Raw genomic sequence first — 19,482 nt, 5'->3', positions numbered from 1 at the left:
GCACAGTTTGTAATAGCTAATACTTGGAAACAGCCCAATTGCCCATCAGTTGGACTCGATAAAGAATATGTGGTTTTTCTATAAAATGGAGTACTGCTCAGACATAAAGAATGGGAAAATAGAGTCATTCATAGGAAAACGGATGCATATTTAGGCCATACTCTTAAGTGAAATAAATGAGACACATATGTGTAAATACAGAACAGTTTCTCTGGTGTGAAAAACAAAAAGTGTAGAAAAGATCCAAATTGTATAATTGACAATGTGAAATAGAAAGAAAAGGGCTAAAGGTGTAGGGGAAGTGGGAATGGTAGGGGAAATGAAATAAGGGACAAGAAAAAATATGAGAAAAGGCAAAAATGGAAACAGTCTGTGTAAATAGGGGAGGGTGGAAGAGGTGAAGGAAGGGCAGGAGTGTGGGGAAAAAATGAGAACCAAGACTTGTCATGTAAGGGTACAAGATCCCAATGATAAATGTAACTGCACTATACACCTAAAATGTACCAATAAACTCAATGAGAGAAAATAAATAAATAAGTAAATAAAAGAAAATAATAGTCCTGGACCACTGTATTGGATTGTTTACATTTTTATTAATTGCAACACAGAGAAAAGTGATCAAGTGTTTAAAGAAATTTGCATTCCTTGGATAGTGTGCTGGTTTTATACCAACAGAAAAGAAAAACAGATGAGGAAGCTCTAACTCTTCATCTCTCTTTTTCTCAGGGTAGGCTGTAAAACAGAAGGAGATATCTAAGTGCTGTTTGAAAAGTAGCATGCATTTATAAATCTATTAATATAAATGATAATTTCTTACATAATCTTTTAGCAATTGTCACCAATGGAAACAGTTTTAGCTGAATTTCCCTTTTGTGGATATGTACAGAAAATGCACACCCTCTACCTCACAACTTCTACCAAATTCAAGTTTCCTAGTCAGAGGTTTCTCCTCATCACTTCCCAGAATTATTTATTTAATATCTACTTCTTACCTAAGTTATTACAAACAAAAAGTATATTCTCAAAGTTAGAATGCCAGGAGGAAAATTCTTCTTTTTAGTACTGAAACAACTCTCACTAGCCTGAATGGCTCTGAGTTCTGGATAATACACGTCAGAGTAGAACTGTAGCTTATTCTTAAGCTCTGGTTTCAATTTTAAATTTAAGGTCCACCCCTCAGTAGCCCTGGGGTAAACTACTTAGCCTGTGGTTCTATCTATGTGTTCATTTTCTTATCTATAAATTGTGAAGAATAATATCACTCAACTCAGCCATTAATTTAAATATTAAATCATAAATGTATATCTGTAAAGACAAGAATGGTGGTGACTATGCTAGACCATGTAGCTTTTGGCAAATGGTCACTATTTGCAATTTCAATAACAATTACAATTACTTTTTTAAAATTTGAAGTATATTTACCTGAGATATTTGTATTTATGATGTTTTTAGGCTAAGACAGCTTGACATTCCTCAACAAGTTTTTTACCCTAAATGCAAAGAAATGCCAGATGTTGGAAAAATATTAGCGTTATTATTGGAATAAAAATTTCATTTATACAGTTACTGGTGATTACAAAGTTATTTCACATGCATCCTATCCTTTAATTTCAATTTACTCCCAGTTTAATCTCTAGAAAGAAACTTAACATCATCTGCTGACCCCAAAATACTTTTTTTAAATTATTGTGAGTTCACAGGAAGAAAATCAAATGAATCAGATATTTAAATGTAAATATCCCCCATAGGCACTAACCTGTAAATATCAATCAAAGTACAAACTAATATTTTTCAGGAAAATGTTTAAATAATTGCTTTACTGATCAAAAGATTTCAAGCTTTATGAATATTTTATCTATATTCATAAACATCATAAACTTGAAAATTCAAAGGCATTATAAATATTTAATACTATGTCACAGTGAAGCAGGATAAAAAAACAAGAACTGCTTACATCCTTCTGTAAGAAAACTGTATGTAAAACAAGATCTCTGGTCAAGAGGTCCTTCAATATATAAATTGCTAAGCCCAACCCTGACCAAATGCACTAAAACAGAAGTTCAGACATTAAAATTTAAAAAATCATACTTCTTGTTCAAAGCAGTCCCCCTTATTCTCAGCATGGCAGCAATTTTCTAGGAAAGGTCCAAATTTTCCCAAAATGGTTTTCAGTTGCTCCTCTGTTGCCTTGGGCTTGTGTTTCACCAGTTCAGCAAGTGCCCTGCATTTGACAAAAAAAAAAAAAAAAAAAAAAAAAAAAAAAAATAAAAAAAAAAAAAAAAAAAAGAAAAGAAAGAAACAAAAGGAAAATGTTTACTTACATAAAGAAAAATGGAGGTGGTAAACATAGTGTGACACCATTTAAGATTAAAGCCTTGAAACCAAGTGATTCTGAATTTGAGGCCCATGCACAGAATGCCTTGATAGTCTCATGTGCATATGAGAATAATGAAATTCATTTACCACAGTAGTGTGAAGATCAGTATCATAACTGATGCAAATCACGCTATATTTTATGTAGTCTCAATACATCACTGCATAAGATTGTGTGGATGCATTTGGATATTATTCAGATTTTAGAAGTGATGTCCCATTAAATTCTATAGTTATGAAAGAATTTTAAATGATATTTTGAAATTTAATTATCCTGGTTTTATTTACAAAGCTTTTCAACTGAAAAACTTCACATTTGGTCTTTGAAATTTGCTTCATTCAAAGTTAACGATGAGCCGGGGATCTAGCTCTGTGGTTCCAGTCCTGCCTCACAAGCACAAGGACCCGAGTTTAATCCCCAGTACAAAAAAAAAAACAAAAACAAAGTTAAGGATGGAAGGCAACAGGAAGTAAAACAGGTGATAATGGCAGAGTCCTCACGTTTGCTTCTTGATTTGTTGCTCGTGCTCTGGAAGTGTGCATATGTCTGGGTGGAAGGTGAATGTCTCAGCACTAAAATCTTTGGGGACATATGTGTCATCAAGTTGCAGAGCAGAAAAGCATGGTCTCCTGTTCACCAAGGACTCAGTGCAGCATTTTGTGACTCTGTCGCTCACTGGTGTCTTCTCATGCAACACACACAACCAGTTCAGGATGAGGGCCAGCTAAAGAACAGGGAAGAGAGCAGAAATTGGAAAGCAGCAAAGCTGAAGTTTTCCATGAACATCCTCTTTCCAATACTCCAAAAGATGCACCATATATACCTAGCAATATTGAATCCAAAGTTGGCTGAGACAGTGATTTATTTTTGGAACCAAACATAAGACACTTTAAAGATTCATCTATCTCTTAATTAAGTGTATCTACATTTAAGAATAATTACTTGAAAAAATAATTGATGAAAATAATTTGAGATGTTACAGCCTTGGTCTGATTTGAAGTGGGGAGGAAATGGTTGTACTAACACATTAAACAGAAACCCTAAAGAAAGTAAAAATTTAGAAAATGCCAGGATAGAATACTGAAAATTCATGGATTTTTAAAAAGAAGATATCATCTTTAATATCTCAACTAAATCCTTAATTTTAATAGAATAATATAAATAAGCCAGGTGTAGTGGCACACACCTATAATCTCAGCACTGAGGAGGCTGAGGCAGGAGGATTGCTGTGTGTTCAAGACCAGCCTGGGCTACATGGTGAGTTCTAGGTCAGCCTCAGCTACATAGGGAGACCCTATCTCAAAAAAACAACAACAACAAAATAATAATAATAATATAAATAACCAATTTCTGGTTGCCACTACTGCAAGCACATGCACACACACACACACACGCACACACACTCATGCAACCCTGCTTCTGGAAGTTTGCTGTGTCAATCAGTACATTTAAGAACTCATCATTAACTTTATTATGTATATTATTAAAAAACTCACATAGTTTTCAGTGCAGGGCAGCCTCTGAGACTCCTGAAGTGTGCAGCACTTGGTTCCCACTCTTCCTAGGTTTCTCGCAGTCTCTACGATTGTTGCAGTTGACATCTGCGGTGCTTTCCGGGTGTAACGGACGATGAGCCTTTGAAAGAGAACAGTCCGTGTGTTTTCAGTGAGGTGCTAAACTGTCCTTTTTTAAGAAGATCATGCAGAGAAAATTTAGCCACAGTCTATTTTAATATTCCTTTCCACTCACCAAGGAAGTCCCATCTCCAGGGAGAAAGTGTATCAGAGAAGGACCCTGTTCTAAGCAACTACGTAATAATCATATGATCTTAGGAACAAAGGTTACTTTATTATAATTCAATGGCATTAATATATTTATTATTGCTCCTTTCTTAAATTCTATAGAGATCTTAATATGTATCAGTACTGTGATAAACTTGAAAGATACGGGTTAACAAATGGGAGGAAATATACCTGCCTTGATAAAGATAATATAAGAACTAAATTAAAAGAAGTAGCATTTGCAATGAAGTTGGCACATTATCTAACACACCACAGTCATTTATGCTGATCATTGCTGGAAGTCAGTGCACAACTGTAATCTATTCAAGGGAAGAAATTACGCCTCCTTCTCTGTTATTATCCCTAATATATATGCTAAATATCTAGTGTTTCCCAAAACGTAGTATTCACATATATATCTAAATCCATTTTATTATATTTTTGTGTTCCACTATTATATTACTTCTTAATCTGCAGCTATTTAAGGCCTATTGCTTGTTGCTCTGTAAAATACTGCTGTGTTTTATTTGCTCATAAACTATCCCTTAGCTAGACGTGGTGGCACACACCTGTTATCTAAACACTTGAGAGCTGGGGCATTGAAAATTGCCGAAAGTTCAAGGCCAGCATGGGCTACATAATGAATTCTAGGCCAGCCTGCACTACATAGCAAGACCCTATCTCTAAATAAATAAATGCAATTTTAAAAGACAAACTATTCCTTAAACTTCAAGTGATATCCCAATTTCTAATACAGCAAGACTTGGTATTGCCCTTCCAGCCTACACAGTCTCAGTCTCAAGACTAATTTTTTAGACGGGACATATATCTGGGCCTCTCCATCTCTCCACCTCTCATCTGTTTTATATTTCCCCTCCAGACTTTCTTGATAAGGAGAGATTAAAATTACATAATTTATTTTTATTATGAAAAGTCATATGCCAGGTGACCTATACATTAAGTCTTAAATAATTACAAATTGATCAAGAGAATATCCTCTAAAATACAAAACTACTTACGCATTTTGGAATCCATACTCTCCAAGCTTCTCATAAAGTTCACAGTTGTGTTGGACTAAATTCTTAGGCTCATCTATAAGAGGCTGAAGTTCATCAAACTGGAAGATAAAAGAACTGTGTTTCAAAAAACAGTCAGTGCAGGCAGGTATGTAGGGAAAAGGGAATTCTCCTATGCTGTTGGTGAGCATGAAAACTAGTACAACCACTATGGAAATCAGTATGGAGATTCCTCAATAAATTAAAAATATAGTCAGCCAAAAAAATATATATACATTTCAGTAGTTTGCCATACTAATAAATGTCTGCAAGCTGATGGCCTCCACTCTGAACCTCTCCTGTAATTGTAGAGGCCAAAAGTAACAAATTAATCACATGATGTCTCGATAAATTTAACATTAAAATATTTATAGCCGGGTATGGTGGCTCACGCCTGTAATCCCAGCCCTAGGGAGGCTGAGGCAGGAGGATCACTATGAGTTTGAGACCAGCCTGGGCTACATAGTGAATTCCAGTGACGAGTGAGACTGACGTCTCAACTACATAGTGAGACCCTGTCTCAAAAAACAAAAACAAAAACAAACAAATAAAATATTTATACAAGTTTTTTTTCTGATGTATACTTTTTTGGTGGACTCTGTATCAATACCACTTAATTCAGATATATCTCTCTTGGGTATATTCCCAAAAGAATGAAAGGTGTCATATTATAGTGGTACACACATAGCCATGTTTATTTACAGCAGTCCAGCTTATGACACTTAAGCTCCAGAAATAGCCAAGACGACATTCAAGAGATGAATTTATAAAAAAAATGTGGAATATATACATAATGGCATATTATTCAGCCATAAAAGAATAAAATCCTGTCATTTGCAGGATAATAGAAGAAACTTGAACCCATCATACCAAGCAAAATAAGCTAGACTCAATTAAAAATGGCACGTTTTCTTTTTTAGGAGAAACCTAAAATAAAAATAAATAAATAAATAAAAGAGTGGAAATTAGATAGTAGACTCTTGCAGATGGGGAAGATTAGGGGGAAGAGAGGAAAAAGGGAAAAGGAAATGAAAATGATCTAGACATAATAAATGAATATATTTAAATGCTATTCTGATTTTAAATATGCACAGTGATATGATATTTTAAAAGAATTGTGTTTATACTATTCCTTTTGAGGACCAGATGCAATTCATCTTTCACCCTGTGTATATTTTGCTCAAAATCATGAGTGGATCTTCAACGTCTATGTTGCACTGCATTAAAAACTGTCCCTTTCATTTGGAGAAACTGCATAATGCAGCAGTTAAGAACCTTCAGTGGCTGCCTTTGAGCCAGGCCACCTGACTCGTTTCTAGTTGTGCAACTCCACTTACCCTCCCCAAGCTTCAGAATCCTCAATTCTACAACAAAGGTGAAGACACTGCTTATATTATAGAACTGCTCATAAACTAAGTTAGTGCCATTAAAGTAGCACCTGCTGCACAGGAAAAGTTCAGTAAATGACACTGTATTGTTGTTGTTACTGTTATTATTGTTCTTGTTATTATTACGCCATCTTTAGCATTGAATCATGAGCTCTTTGAGGTAATAAATTTTGCCATCAGCATCAACTGCATTCTGGTTCCCGGCATAGAGCAGCTTCTTGGTAGAGGAAAGAATGACCTTCTTCTGATTCTTAATAACCATTACCTATGCCAATAGGCACTCTAAACAGGACAGATTTCTTCTAATTTAACTTCTTGTAAGTTTATCCTAAGCCTTCTCAAAAGATTTGAAAGTTTTCTAAAGAAATAGATTTCAAAAATGCTACATTGAAATCCAATATTTTGCAAAATTAATGTACACTAAAAATATGTTTTCAAATGCTGTAGAATAACAAAGAAATAGATTTCAAAACTTCCTTTAAGATATTTCTAGTATTGAGTAAATCTTGGCATCAGGTTAATTTTCTTGATATCTAAGATAAATCCCTCTTAATTGCTGTTTAAGTTTACTTTGTTTTATTTTTTCCTCAGGAGTATGAAAAAGAAAAAATTGTGGTCATGATTTTGTGAAATTAGAGTTCACCCTTTTCATAGCTTTCTTTTCTAGATTGACTATTCTAAGATGTATTAACCATTCTACTGAAGATTATTTGTCCTACAAAGTTTAGGAACACAGAATCAAATCCATCTCCAGAGAGTATCCAGATTTCTCTGTATCATTTCACAGAGTTGCATTTTTTTTTTCTCTCTCTCTCTCTTTATTGGAATCATCAGTCAAAGAGCCACACTTTTCTTTCCCTGCAGGAGACCTACTGCGGTGGCATAGCAGGCAGGAGGGTCAGCTTCAGCACAGCACTTCTCCAGCTTGGCTTCATAGCCCTTGGCAAGTCTCAGCAGCATTCCAATAGAGTAATCAGGGTGCCTTCTTGAATACTCAAACAAAAACCTAAGAAGATGAATGCAGACTGAGTCAGATAAAGAGCTAGAAAGAAGCATCACTTGGAAAGTAACTCCTGTTCCAAAGGTCTAGACTTGACTAAATCCCAGATGGTAAAACTTGGGGATGGATCTAGAGTTAAGAATTCTTCTATTCAATTTGGGACCTGCTGCTTACCTTCCACATTATCTTAGACAACTTAGTAAAATAATCAGAGCCTAACTGTTCTGTTCTATACAGTGAAGATAGTAACAGTATCTGTCTTATAAGGTGGGCTGTGAGAAATATATAGCATACTCTGCAAAACACACACATCTTGGGTCATACAAAATGGTACCTGCCATTTTTGTATGTATTTAGTTTGATTTGGTCTACATCTGAAAAAGATTCCAATTGGCATAGAGATATTTATTGACATTTTCTTTTTCCTTTTCATATAGTGAAATCTTTTAGGGTGTCTAATTTTGCTAAATATTATTCAGTGCATGAGATACCATCATGATCCAACAATGAAATGTAAAATTTATCACTACACTTACTGGCAACATATAGTAACTTTTCATTTGATTACATGCTACCTTGCCATGCTACTGAGCTTGTCTTTTCAATCAAATGTAAAGCACATGGTATCAGACTCCATACTTTTTATATGTCTTTGGCACCATTATATAAATGGATAGATATAGAGGAATATTTGTTTATAAATGGTTGATAGGCAGTGAATATTCATATATATATATATATTAGATGCTTAAGAAATACCCTTAGGATGAGGAAATGATTACATGAATGATTATACATCACAAAATTTACATATACATAATTTGTGTATACACAGACTATTTCTAGAGATATTTCCAGAAATATTCCCAAGGAATAAAGATTATTGAGCTTCTTCCATGAGCATGTATATGCTAGATCATGACAATGTTTCAATTTAATTTTTTTCAAAGTAACTTTAAAGACTGGAAGAGGGAAGGATGAAGGATTCTGAGCAACATGGAAATTGTAGTAATTCCAAAGGAAAGCGTTGCATATATTCCTAAATCTTGAAACCTTATGAAAGTTATGAAAGGGTAATTTCTCATCTACTCACGTGCCCAAGAAGACATCTTTTGCTTCAGAGTAGTGTTTGCAAACCTCTTTATCATTAATAAAATCAACAGTTAGTGCAGGCAAATCAGCAGGCAGCTCATCTCTTTCAGACTCCGCAATGCAGTGGGATTTTTCCAGAAGAGGCTTTTCACAGCATTCCTTCAGTTTAGTAGAGATTGTCTCCTGATTTTCACAAATGTACTTGGCCAGTTTTGCCTGAAAGCAAGTTGAAAATTGTTCAACATAAATTGATTTCCTACACTTTCTCCCCAGACTTTAAACTGGCATGACACAGTCACTGTACCCTAAGACCAGTCCAAGTGCACCCATGAACATGTTCTCAATCAGTGTGCCTCAGCTTAGAGACTCAAAAACAGTGACTGGCTAAAACATTACCACTTAATAAAAAAGATTAATTAGGAACAAGTTATAATACATTTATTTTAGTGAATTTGTTATTATTTTATGTTTCTACTGTTGAGGCATTTACCCTTTTTTATTAAAATTTAGTGCTATTTTTCCAATTAATATACCCTAAATTAAATTCAGGCATTCATTTTCATTTTGAAACCAAATAATTGAATAAAATATAAGAGATTTTTGAAAAATGAGTCAAGATCGCAGTCATAAACCTTGCTTAAAATATATAAAATGTTTGCCTTTAATTTTCCAGGTAGTGTCATATTAAATTCAGATTCTGTTATTTGGTCATATTTTTCATTTCACTTTTTTATTTATTAGTATGTTTGAAGTACATAATGCTTAAATTCCTTGTGTGGAACTGGTACATGTACATAATATACCCTAATTCCTTTTTTATTCTCTTTCCATCCTCACTCCTCCCTTCATCTCTCCGTCCCCTTCTCATTTTAATTTTGAAGAAAGGTATTAGCGGCACAGTTTGCAAAAGCTAAAACTTGGAAACAGCCCATTTGCCCATCAGTTGGAGACTGGATAAAGAAGATGTGGTTTTTCTATGAAGCACAATATTTACTCAGCCATAAAGAATAAGAAGTTAGCATCATTCATAGGAAAATGGATACATATTGAGGATATACTCCTAAGTGAAATAAGTAAGTCAAACGTGTAAATACTGAATAGTTTCTCTGATGTGAAAAACTATAACAGTACATAGGATCCTAATGATATAATTGACAATGTGAAATAGGAAGAAAAGGACTAAATGTGTAGGGAAAGTGGGAAGGGTAGGGGAAAGATAATAAGGGAAAAGAAAAAACATGAGAAAATGAAAAAATGGATAAAGTGTTTTGGGAAAGTGGGAAGGGTAGGGGAAAGATAATAAGGGAAAAGAAAAAACATGAGAAAATGAAAAAATGGAAATAAAGTGTTTGTAAATGGGGAGGGGAGGAGGTGGTGAAGGGAGGGCAGGGACAAGGGGAAAAATGAGAATCAAGACCTGTAAAGGTGCAAGATCCCAATGATGAATGTAACTGTACTGTATACCTAAAATGTACCAATAAACTCAATGAGAGAAAAAAATTTTTTTGAAGAAAGAGAAATAATATTACAAGTTTAGGGAGGAGACTCTGTTAAATATTTAATACACAGAAAGAAAATAGAGGGGAAAATATATCTTTTTAAAGTTCTTTTCAGGTACTGGCCCTTCTCCAACCCTACCTATGCTCGAAAAATACCTTAGAAATCTACCATTGTAGCTATCTTGCTTCAAATAGAGCTTTTATTCTTAGAGTGACTACAAGGGGTTACAAATCAGTTAATGAATTTTTCCTGTCACCTTTTTAAAAAGTTAAAAAAATCCCAAGGCAGAGAAAACTTGGACATAGAGCAAATGACAGCACAGAAGACCAGGCAATCTCTGTCAGTTGTCACCAATGGCACCAACATCTTCCTTCTACCCATTCAAGCATGTGAACTATCAAAGATAAATTAATGATTCCTTACCCTGTCTTCTGCACATTCAAGGAGGTCACCATGGCAGCATTCCTTGTTGATTTTGGTAAGATCTTTTACTATGTTGGAAATTTCTATAAATTCAGCTTTGCAAAATTTCTGGCTCAATCGAGCTATTGACCTAAAACAGAAATTTCCCCCAATCAAAATATTATTTTTAAGAATACTTATGTCAAAGTTCTAGGGAAAAACACGACTGTATTTACAATAAGAAAATTCAAGACAGATTTAGATATAGACACATTTTTAAAATTTATTAGTAATTTTAATGCCAGATCTGAGTCAAATGGTTATCCTTTTCCTTAGGCAAAATTATCCCATTATAAGAGTATGTGTGGTATGGGAAGGTGGTAATTTGTAGAATCAGAATTCAAGGAGGAATTCTGAAAGGGACAACATAGTCTGAGAAGCAACAAGTTTGCAATCCACATCTGACTTCCAGATCCAGCTGTACCACATCTTAGTAGTGTGACCCAGACAAGTTATTTAGCCTCTCTGGGCTTATCTTTTGCAGTGTGCTAAAGTAAAAAACTATTTTTTTTAAAAGGTGGCAAGAAAGATGCTGGGGGAAAATCTAACTTAATTATACTATCCCCAAATAACTGTTTCTTTCAGCTTCCCCAGTTTGATTTATTTGGGGAAGGAAAAAAATTATATCAGATTCTAAGAGACTATTTAATACTATTAAAGGACTATTTTGAGAATTATTAAATAATGCATATGAAAGTATTTGCATATAATGCATATACCTATTTGGCTCTTTAGGGTAGTATGAATTGGTGGGAAAGATGAGAAAAGATAGTTAAGTTGGCAATTTCTTGAAAGCATGAATAATGTCTGTTATTTTCCTTTTCTTTCCTATAATAAAAATTAATTGTTGGCTAACAGATAAGGAATTGGAAGGACTAGATATATTTTTTACAGCTCAGATATTTAAGAACGGTCCCAGAATCAATTAAAGAATACAAAAACAGAGTCCCAAACAAAAAAATCAGATCTGAGGGGGAGAATTGGATAAAATAAAATAAAATTTATTGAAAAGAAAAAGGATTGAATTTGAAGTTAAGAGAAAATAAGAAGGGTGTGGTGGCACATTCCTATAATCCCAGCACTTGGGTGACTGAGGAAGGAGGGCTGCCATGAGTTCAAGTCCAACTTGAACTAATAATGAGACCCTCTCTCAAAGAAAAAAGGAGGAGGAGGAGAGGAAGAAGTAACTGACTTAGTTGATGGCTACATTTAATTATTAGGACATAAACAGACACTTTCAGTTAATTGTGTGTAAAGATAAAGAAAAGAGCATGAACATAGCTCTATAAAAATGATGGACCATTAAAATCCTCAGACTTTATAAATAAATAGCATTTAAATATCTGTCTCTTTTGGGATAATAAAGGTAGACTTCTAAATTCTTTGACAATTCAAAAAATAAGATAAAAACTAATATCAAATTGTAACTGATGCTCTGTTTTTTTACTGTATCATCTTTCCACATTTGAGATAAAAAGGTTTATTTGAAAACACTGTGTAAATGCTGAAATATTATTATCTATGTCATTATAAAGATGCTAACTGTCTTAAAAATATTTACCATGCTTGGAAAGCTCTTTCCCCAAATTTCTGGATACTGGCACATTTGAGTCTCTGTTGGGCAGCTGAAGCCAGTACTTTTTCTTTCAAAGCTTGCAACTATAGAAACAAATCAGTATGAAAAATTAAAACAGAAAAAAAATATGCACAAAATATCCCTTCATAAACTCAGACAAGATAATGCCAAATTGAATTTTAGGACTAGATTAAGCTTACAGGTAAATTTCCAATTATTCCTTTTATCAAATGATACTTTGCCATGTGAGGTATGGAGAAATCAGTGCTGTCATGGTGAAGGTGCTAGGTAGTTAAAAGAAGGATGGACACATTGCCAGGGAAACAGGATCTAAAATAAGCATGTACTTATATCCCTGGTGATATATTTGCTGACTTCTTAATTTTGTGCATAATTCATTTCAGCTCCCCCTCCAATTCTCTAACATCGATAAAACTCCCCAGAAAAGAGAACGAAGCACATAAAATATTTACAGAAGAAATAAGATGAACTCTGGCTTTTAACTACAGTAAAATTACCTACTTTGAATTTCTTCCCCAATTAAAAAAAAAACTTAAGATAAATAGAAATGGTGACCCCTTGCTGCATAATTAGACAAATGTGTCACTACAGCAATCACTACCAAGGAGAGTGGTGGGTGTTTAGTTTGGTCCATGCACAGTGACTCCTGGCAGATCAGCAAGGTAGCTCTTATAAAGAAGAAATGAGAAGCTTTCAGGAAGAATAAGAGGTCTTTTGAGGATATGCATGATGAAGGTGTTTTTGACTATGTGAGGAAGTCCTATCAAAGTTTTAGGTTTCCTCACCCTAACCCTAATGTGCTCAAATTCTGAAGTTACATGAGAAGCGGCTCTTTTGTTTTCCTGTGGGGTTACCTTTGGTGTCAGGCAGGTAGCTTTGTCAGCACTTTGGCAGCATTCTGTCAAAACATCCTTGTACTGTTCAGCATAGTAAAGGAGTTCTGGGGCATAAAAGTAAGGATGTCTTCTGGCAACTTCATATAAATAACTAAATTGTAAAAACAAGCAGTCATTTTTCAACAGCACAGAATATTAGCAGACTAATCATAATCAACATTCCTATCCAAGCCTGGGAGAACCAAGCAGGCAATTTACCAGTTAAGCTCTACTTGTGCCTGGTGGCCTTGTATTTGTTGTTCTGAAAACAAAAGTTGTGTGTTTGTGTGTACATGTGCTCACATCATATAGTAAATGGGTAAATGTTGGTGATCTAATGTTGCTGACAAAAATGAACTCAGTCCTAAGAACACATATACACTATCTATATACATTTTTTCAAAACATCTTAAAACCTGTTAATCTCAAACTTTTCATATAGATCATATTCTGTTAAAAGATTCTTGGTCATATTCTTTGTTGCATAACATTTTGTGGTATCCAATATGATCACTTCAAAAAGCATTAGAAAAACAAACTTCCAACTCTCAATGTTGAAAAGCTCTTTGAATATGTAATTGTTATAATTCCTTAATTTTCAATTTTGAGATATAGATATATGATTACTTACTGTCCCAAGAAAAGCTGCTTGTCTTCATTGAAGGAGGTGCACATAGCCTCTGGCTCTAGCCGCTCAAATGGAGGCAGGCTGGGGTTGTCATCTTTGTGTTGCAGGAAGCACTCATTTCTCTCAGGTTCCTCTTTGGCACAGCAGTCGGCTAACTCTCCATAATTTTCACGGAGAGTCGGAATTGCACATAATTTATCTCCAAATAGAGTATGCTAGATGAGAGAGAGAGAGAGAGAGAGAGAGAGACAATGACAGAGACAGAGAGAGAGAGAGAGAGAAGCCTTCCATTAGCAGGCAGTATTTTATTTTCTTTAGAGCCAAAGTACAGTATAAAATATTTCACATTCAGGTAAAGCTTGTTGGGAAATCATTGTATGCACACGTCGTACACATGGATGGAAACATCACATGGCACCCAATATTTACAATTTGTTTATAAGCACCAGTTAAAAATGTCAATACAAAAAATTTAATGAGGGCTGGGGATTTAGCTCAGTGGTTCTGCCAGCTGCTTCTCAAGCACAAGGTCCTAGTTCGATCCCCAGTACCAAAACAACAAAAAAAAAATTAATGAAATTTTTAAAAGTTTGAACTACAGAAAAAGGAAGACATGAAAATCACTCCCCTCTCCTGCAGATTTCACTTCCTTTGACTATCTCTGTGTAATTTTCATAACAATCAACTGCCACCGTATTATTTATAATAAATAAAAGAAAGGGCAAGTGAAAGTTAATGACTGAAGAACCTGACACTAAAGTCTAGGAGAATGATCTTTAGAACCAGACTCAAGAGAAACCACCCTTGGATGTAGCCAGAATGCACAGCGGAGAGGACCACCTTCCAGTTCTCTGTTGAGCTGCTTTTTCTCGAGAGGCCCAACTTTTGTGTAGATATCATTTAAAAGTGGGGAGTAATACAATCTACCATATATTACTATGGAATTAAAATATAGTTTTTTATTCTAGAAATATTTATTTCCAAATACTTGCATATTAAACAAACCCTTTCCTTCCTCATTAGTTTTTATTGTAAAAGCCACTGTAACCCCACAGAAAATATACTGCACTAGACAGAATTTATTAATTTTTTTACATGAGTTTTTTTTTAATTCTTCTATAGAATCACAGTAATGTGGAGTTAAGGTGCTGACTCTATAATGAGAAAGAAGAATATCCAGATGGAAACAATAAGAAGAAAGGTTTTAGTGCTAAATAAAAATAAGGCCCTGACCCTGGAGGCATATATCTATCAATTGAGGAGTAGGAGAAATGCCAGCCTTTTGTTTTGAAAACCTACCCGGAAAATTTAAAAAGCTTAAATTCTTCAAAATGATCAAGTACCCTGCTTTTCACCATATGTAAAATGTTAGTATTTCTAAACTGAAGGAAAAAATGGCTGCATTATTATTTAACCCAGGTAATAAAACTTACTTAGTGCTTTCTGAACATTAAATCATGCCATTGTCACAAAGATATTATCCTTTCTGTGTCCACTGCAGAATGATAGTCACAATAGTCGAAATATGGAAACAACCTAAATGTCCATCAGTGGATGAATAAATAAAGAAAAGGCTGAACACACACACAATGGAATTACATTCTGCCTCAAAGAAGAAAAGTCTTCAGCTGGCAACAACATGGCTGAACTGTGAGAACAGTGCCCCATGCATAACTCCATTTACATGAAGTATCAAAAATAGTCAAGCTCTGAGAATCAACGTGTAAAATGATAGTGTCCAGGGCATGGGAAGAGTGGGAAATAGGGAGTTAACCAACTGCTATAAAATTTCAATTAAGCCAGATGAATAAAGGCTCAAGATTTACTGTGCAATACTTCATACATGATAAAAATTTAAAAAGATAGATTTTATGTCATTTTCTTATCACAACAAAATAAAATTAATAAGCACATAAAATGCTATCACCATTAGTCTTTATGAAAAGAAAGCCAACTTCAGCTATTGAAACAAGACTTAACAATGACATATTTCCATTTAAATAAACTGCCGCTGCTGTGTGTCATCTCAATGAATAATTGTTTTTAAAACTGTCAGCAAAACTAGGGCATCTCTGTCCCAATGGCCTTTCAGTTCATAAACAGTTTTTGAGTATGATTTACAAATTTGTTCACTTAATAATAATTTTTAAAAAAAACTAAAAAAGAATTTTTTCCTTTGAAATATTCAAGAATCACTAGAAGAACGAATGCTTGAAATCATAACGTACGTACAATGGATTTGTCACAATTTTCAGCTGACTCATCAGCAGCACATGTTTTTGCAAATTCATTCACTTCCTTCACTAATTTTATGTGTTCTTCAAAGGGGCACTTCTGGAGATACTGAGCAAAGGCAATCAGTGTCCTGAAATAAGAGACGTAGAGACATGTAACACAATGAGGCATTAGTATAAAAGGGTTTCTGTGCTAAGAAGCAAATCATGCACGTGTATGTGGTCTATATCTTGACATGGCTCTTTCAGTGTTTTCCAGAAAACCCATTCATATGAGGTGCTAGGTGAGGTTCAGAAAGTATATGTGGCTTCCTATGCAAAGGGATATGTATTTCCACCCTAACTGTATGTGTATGCATAGCAGTGGACACAAGTGTTTAGGGCAAGCAAGAAGACATATACTAAATAGATCTATGTGCCAAGACCAGGCATTACATAAATCCTTTGAGTTATTTAAAACAAAAACACAAAACCCACACATCTCATTTAATCAGGCTATATGATGACACTGACCTTTAAAAAATAAAAATTTTTACTAGGTTAAAAACTTATTACTTACTATGTAAAGCGTTCCCCTTTAGAAAGCAGCCTGCCCAAGGGTCCTTATGCTATAGTCCTTTACACTTATATGAGTTCCAGAGTTTCCATGTGCAATAGTAGCCACTAGCCACATATGACTATGTAAATTTAAGTTACTTAAAATTAAATACAACTTGAATTTTTGTTCCTCGGTATTCATATTTAAAATTTTTAGTAGCCACACATGCCAGTGGCTACTGTATTGAACAGACCATATTGAACAGAACATTCCCATCAATGGAGCAAAGTCTGCCGGACAGCACTGGTCTAGAATCTGAAGTATGAGGGCTTTAGAGTAATAGCCAATGCCATCAGAAACACTCAAGTTGATTCTTTAACTTACAGGCCTTTGAAATGTTCTTCTCCCAAATCTTTAAATCGATGAGCAATCTCACTCTTGTCTGAGGGGATGAAGAAAAAATATAAGATGTGCTTAAATACTGAGAAAAGCAATTAGTTATCATGCTAATTTTAATACATCTTTAATTTTAACTTATTTGCTTCAAAATATTAAACAATGGTTCCCTAAGGAGAATCTTTGAATGGTGGTGAACTATATTTTCTACATCTAAAGAATTATTCAGACACCAAGAATACAATTTTAAAACTCATTAAATATGTATAATTTTATAAGTATTACAGCTTTATTACTATAAATGTCTTATGAATTTGGATAAAAATTAATGCTTTGTGGTGCTGAGTACAGCTACTAAAAAGACATTCTAAAATAGAAGTAAATATAACTGTAAGTACTATATTTATATTAATAGCACACTTTTTAAAATAAAACATTGTGCAGTGGATAGGCCTTTGAGATAGATATTGATTAAATTTTCAACTCTACCTAAAATTTAAGTTTTTTGCCTCACATTCTTTTATGTACAAAAGAAAGTTACAGACACCAAATGATTCTCACCATTTCCTCACCTAAGAAGTTTAAAATAAGTTAATTGGACAACCATATACTTTATTTTGTTTGTCAATACAAAATATCATCCTATTCTAGAAATAAATGCTAAAAGAAAACTTAATTCTTAAAAAATGTAGAATTCACTGAAACTTTCACTAGGAAAATACAACTGAACAATGGAAAAATAAAATTCTTACGTGCTTCTCGACGAAACACACCCCTGGAATAAGCAGAGCTGAAAAGAAAGAGAAGAGAAATAAAGGTTACCCACTTCATTGTGCCCAATGCTTGTGGGGTTGATAGAAAAGTGGCATTCATGGCAGTAAATCAGCCCTAATATATTTCTTTAACCAATAATTGTAGATTATTAACTAGATTCATCTGGCATTTCATTGGCTCCCAAGTGATTACAAAATCACAATATTCTGGCCAAAAAATTGTTTGACTAAATCCCTTGCGTTTGTTTGCCACCCAGAACTGTTTTCTCCACAAGAATTTGTCAACTCATTAAAGTTATGTAAAATGTCTTATCAAATTTTACATAAGAGTTTAAACGATTTGTACCTACTATTTATTGCCGTGTTCTTTATTTGCTCTTTCCCACTAGAACACTTTAAATTTTGACATTTGTAAAACTTCAACCAAACCAATGACTTTTCCTGGAAGTAAGACATACTAAAAGAGCTAAGACCCAAATTACCTTACTAATTCCAAGTATGCTTTTATCCAGGTAATTAAAAATTTAGACACATACACTGCCTTTCATTCTCCTGAAATCATTCTATGTGAGAAAGCTTACGTTGTCTCCAATGCAAACTAAGAAAAAGCCATAGCAACAGGAACAACTAAAATAGTTATTTAGAAGTTCCATGTCCCATCCCAGCTGTGGTCTATGTGTGGTACAGGTCCTGAGGGGGACGCTTAGGTCCACTGTGGGGATCTCTCTTGGGACTTTTCAGTCAAGGAGGCTTTGGGAAGAAAATGGACACAAATGACAGTGACGATCTTTGCCATCATAATACACAAGGACAGCTTGAGTCTTGACTACACCTCTAGAGATTGTGCAAATCCAAGACCTGCACCAGGCATCTGATTCTTTTCATTCCTCTTTCTTACATTTTCCCTTCTCATTTTATAAAAAGAAAAATCAAAAGTTCTTTTTCAATGTTATTTTAAGTTGCAAAATAGCATTATTTGTAAAAGCAAAGCAAAGGGGCGATAGTTATATTAAATGTTTAAAAGATACTCATTCCCCACTGCACCTTCCCAAGATGTTCATCTGTGCCTCAGAAGAGCTCTACCTTTTGCCCTGGAAGTGAAGAACTACTGCTATTAATCAGCAAGAAATTGACTTTCTCTGACACTAAAATTAATTATTATAATTACAATTAATGACCAATAATTAGTATCAGGCCAGTCGTTTTACTTCGTTAGCTAATTCAGTCAAAACTGTCAGTCAAGTTGCCCCCATGGCTCCTCCAGGTGCCTGGAGAATGAGTATTCAGGAGGAGCCTCACTTTCTCTGGCCAGTCATACAGTGAAAGAAAGTACACTTTTCTATGATTTTATTCTATTTCATTTCTGGGAAGGAGTACTAACGAAGTACCCAAGCACAGAGGAGAAGACAGATGAGACGTAGAGATGGAGTTTTATTAATTACTCAAAGGAGTCCTGAGAGGGAACGGCAGACAGATTTCAAGCAGCGGATCAACAAAAGTAAAAGAATACCTTCTTGTGGAATTATTTCCATTAGCGAAAAAACATTTTACAAAAAGCCAAAAAACCTACAGTGGAAAAGAGACAAAGAAATTGTTCTAACTTTTGAAATACAAAAGATAATTATTTCTTGGATAAATTATGAATTTTTCTTTTAACCTCTTAAAGAAGAGTGGGCACTATTTATTTAAAGTCATGTGCCAATGGGGCAGGGATGTATCTCAGTGGTTCCACCAAAGGGCAAGGTCTCAAGTTCAATCCCCGGTAGCAAAAAAAAAAAAAAAAAAAAAA

The 19,482-nt window shown here is 34.4% G+C and overlaps 1 protein-coding gene across 1 annotated transcript; it reads right to left on the bottom strand.

Moving 5' to 3' along the window:
- Positions 1–573: 573 nt before the first annotated feature.
- On the bottom strand, positions 574–17,810 carry Alb (albumin). The gene is made up of 15 exons (XM_010610880.2): positions 17,673–17,810; positions 16,909–16,966; positions 15,985–16,117; positions 13,756–13,967; positions 13,104–13,236; positions 12,214–12,311; positions 10,614–10,743; positions 8,692–8,906; positions 7,472–7,604; positions 5,175–5,272; positions 3,871–4,009; positions 2,875–3,098; positions 2,089–2,221; positions 1,423–1,490; positions 574–732 (listed from the first exon to the last, which is right to left on the bottom strand). The coding sequence occupies exons 1-14, from the start codon at positions 17,791–17,793 to the stop codon at positions 1,449–1,451; spliced, it is 1,869 nt and encodes a 622-aa protein (XP_010609182.1). The 5' UTR covers positions 17,794–17,810; the 3' UTR covers positions 574–732; positions 1,423–1,448.
- Positions 17,811–19,482: the final 1,672 nt, after the last annotated feature.

Source organism: Fukomys damarensis, unplaced genomic scaffold (genome assembly GCF_012274545.1).
Source record: "Fukomys damarensis isolate Sample0158 unplaced genomic scaffold, DMR_v1.0_HiC HiC_scaffold_35, whole genome shotgun sequence".
Classification (NCBI taxonomy): Eukaryota; Metazoa; Chordata; class Mammalia; order Rodentia; family Bathyergidae; genus Fukomys; species Fukomys damarensis.
This window is presented reverse-complemented; position numbering and strand designations above follow the sequence as displayed.

Coding starts and splice junctions, on each gene's coding strand:
- Alb (XM_010610880.2), bottom strand. CDS start 17,793: ATGAATGCCACTTTTCTATCAACCCCACAAGCATTGGGCACAATGAAG. Junction 13,968..15,984: donor AAAATTGTGACAAATCCATT/GTACGTACGTTA, acceptor TCTCTCATCTAG/CATACTCTATTTGGAGATAA. Junction 12,312..13,103: donor CTACCTGCCTGACACCAAAG/GTAACCCCACAG, acceptor TTGTTTCTATAG/TTGCAAGCTTTGAAAGAAAA.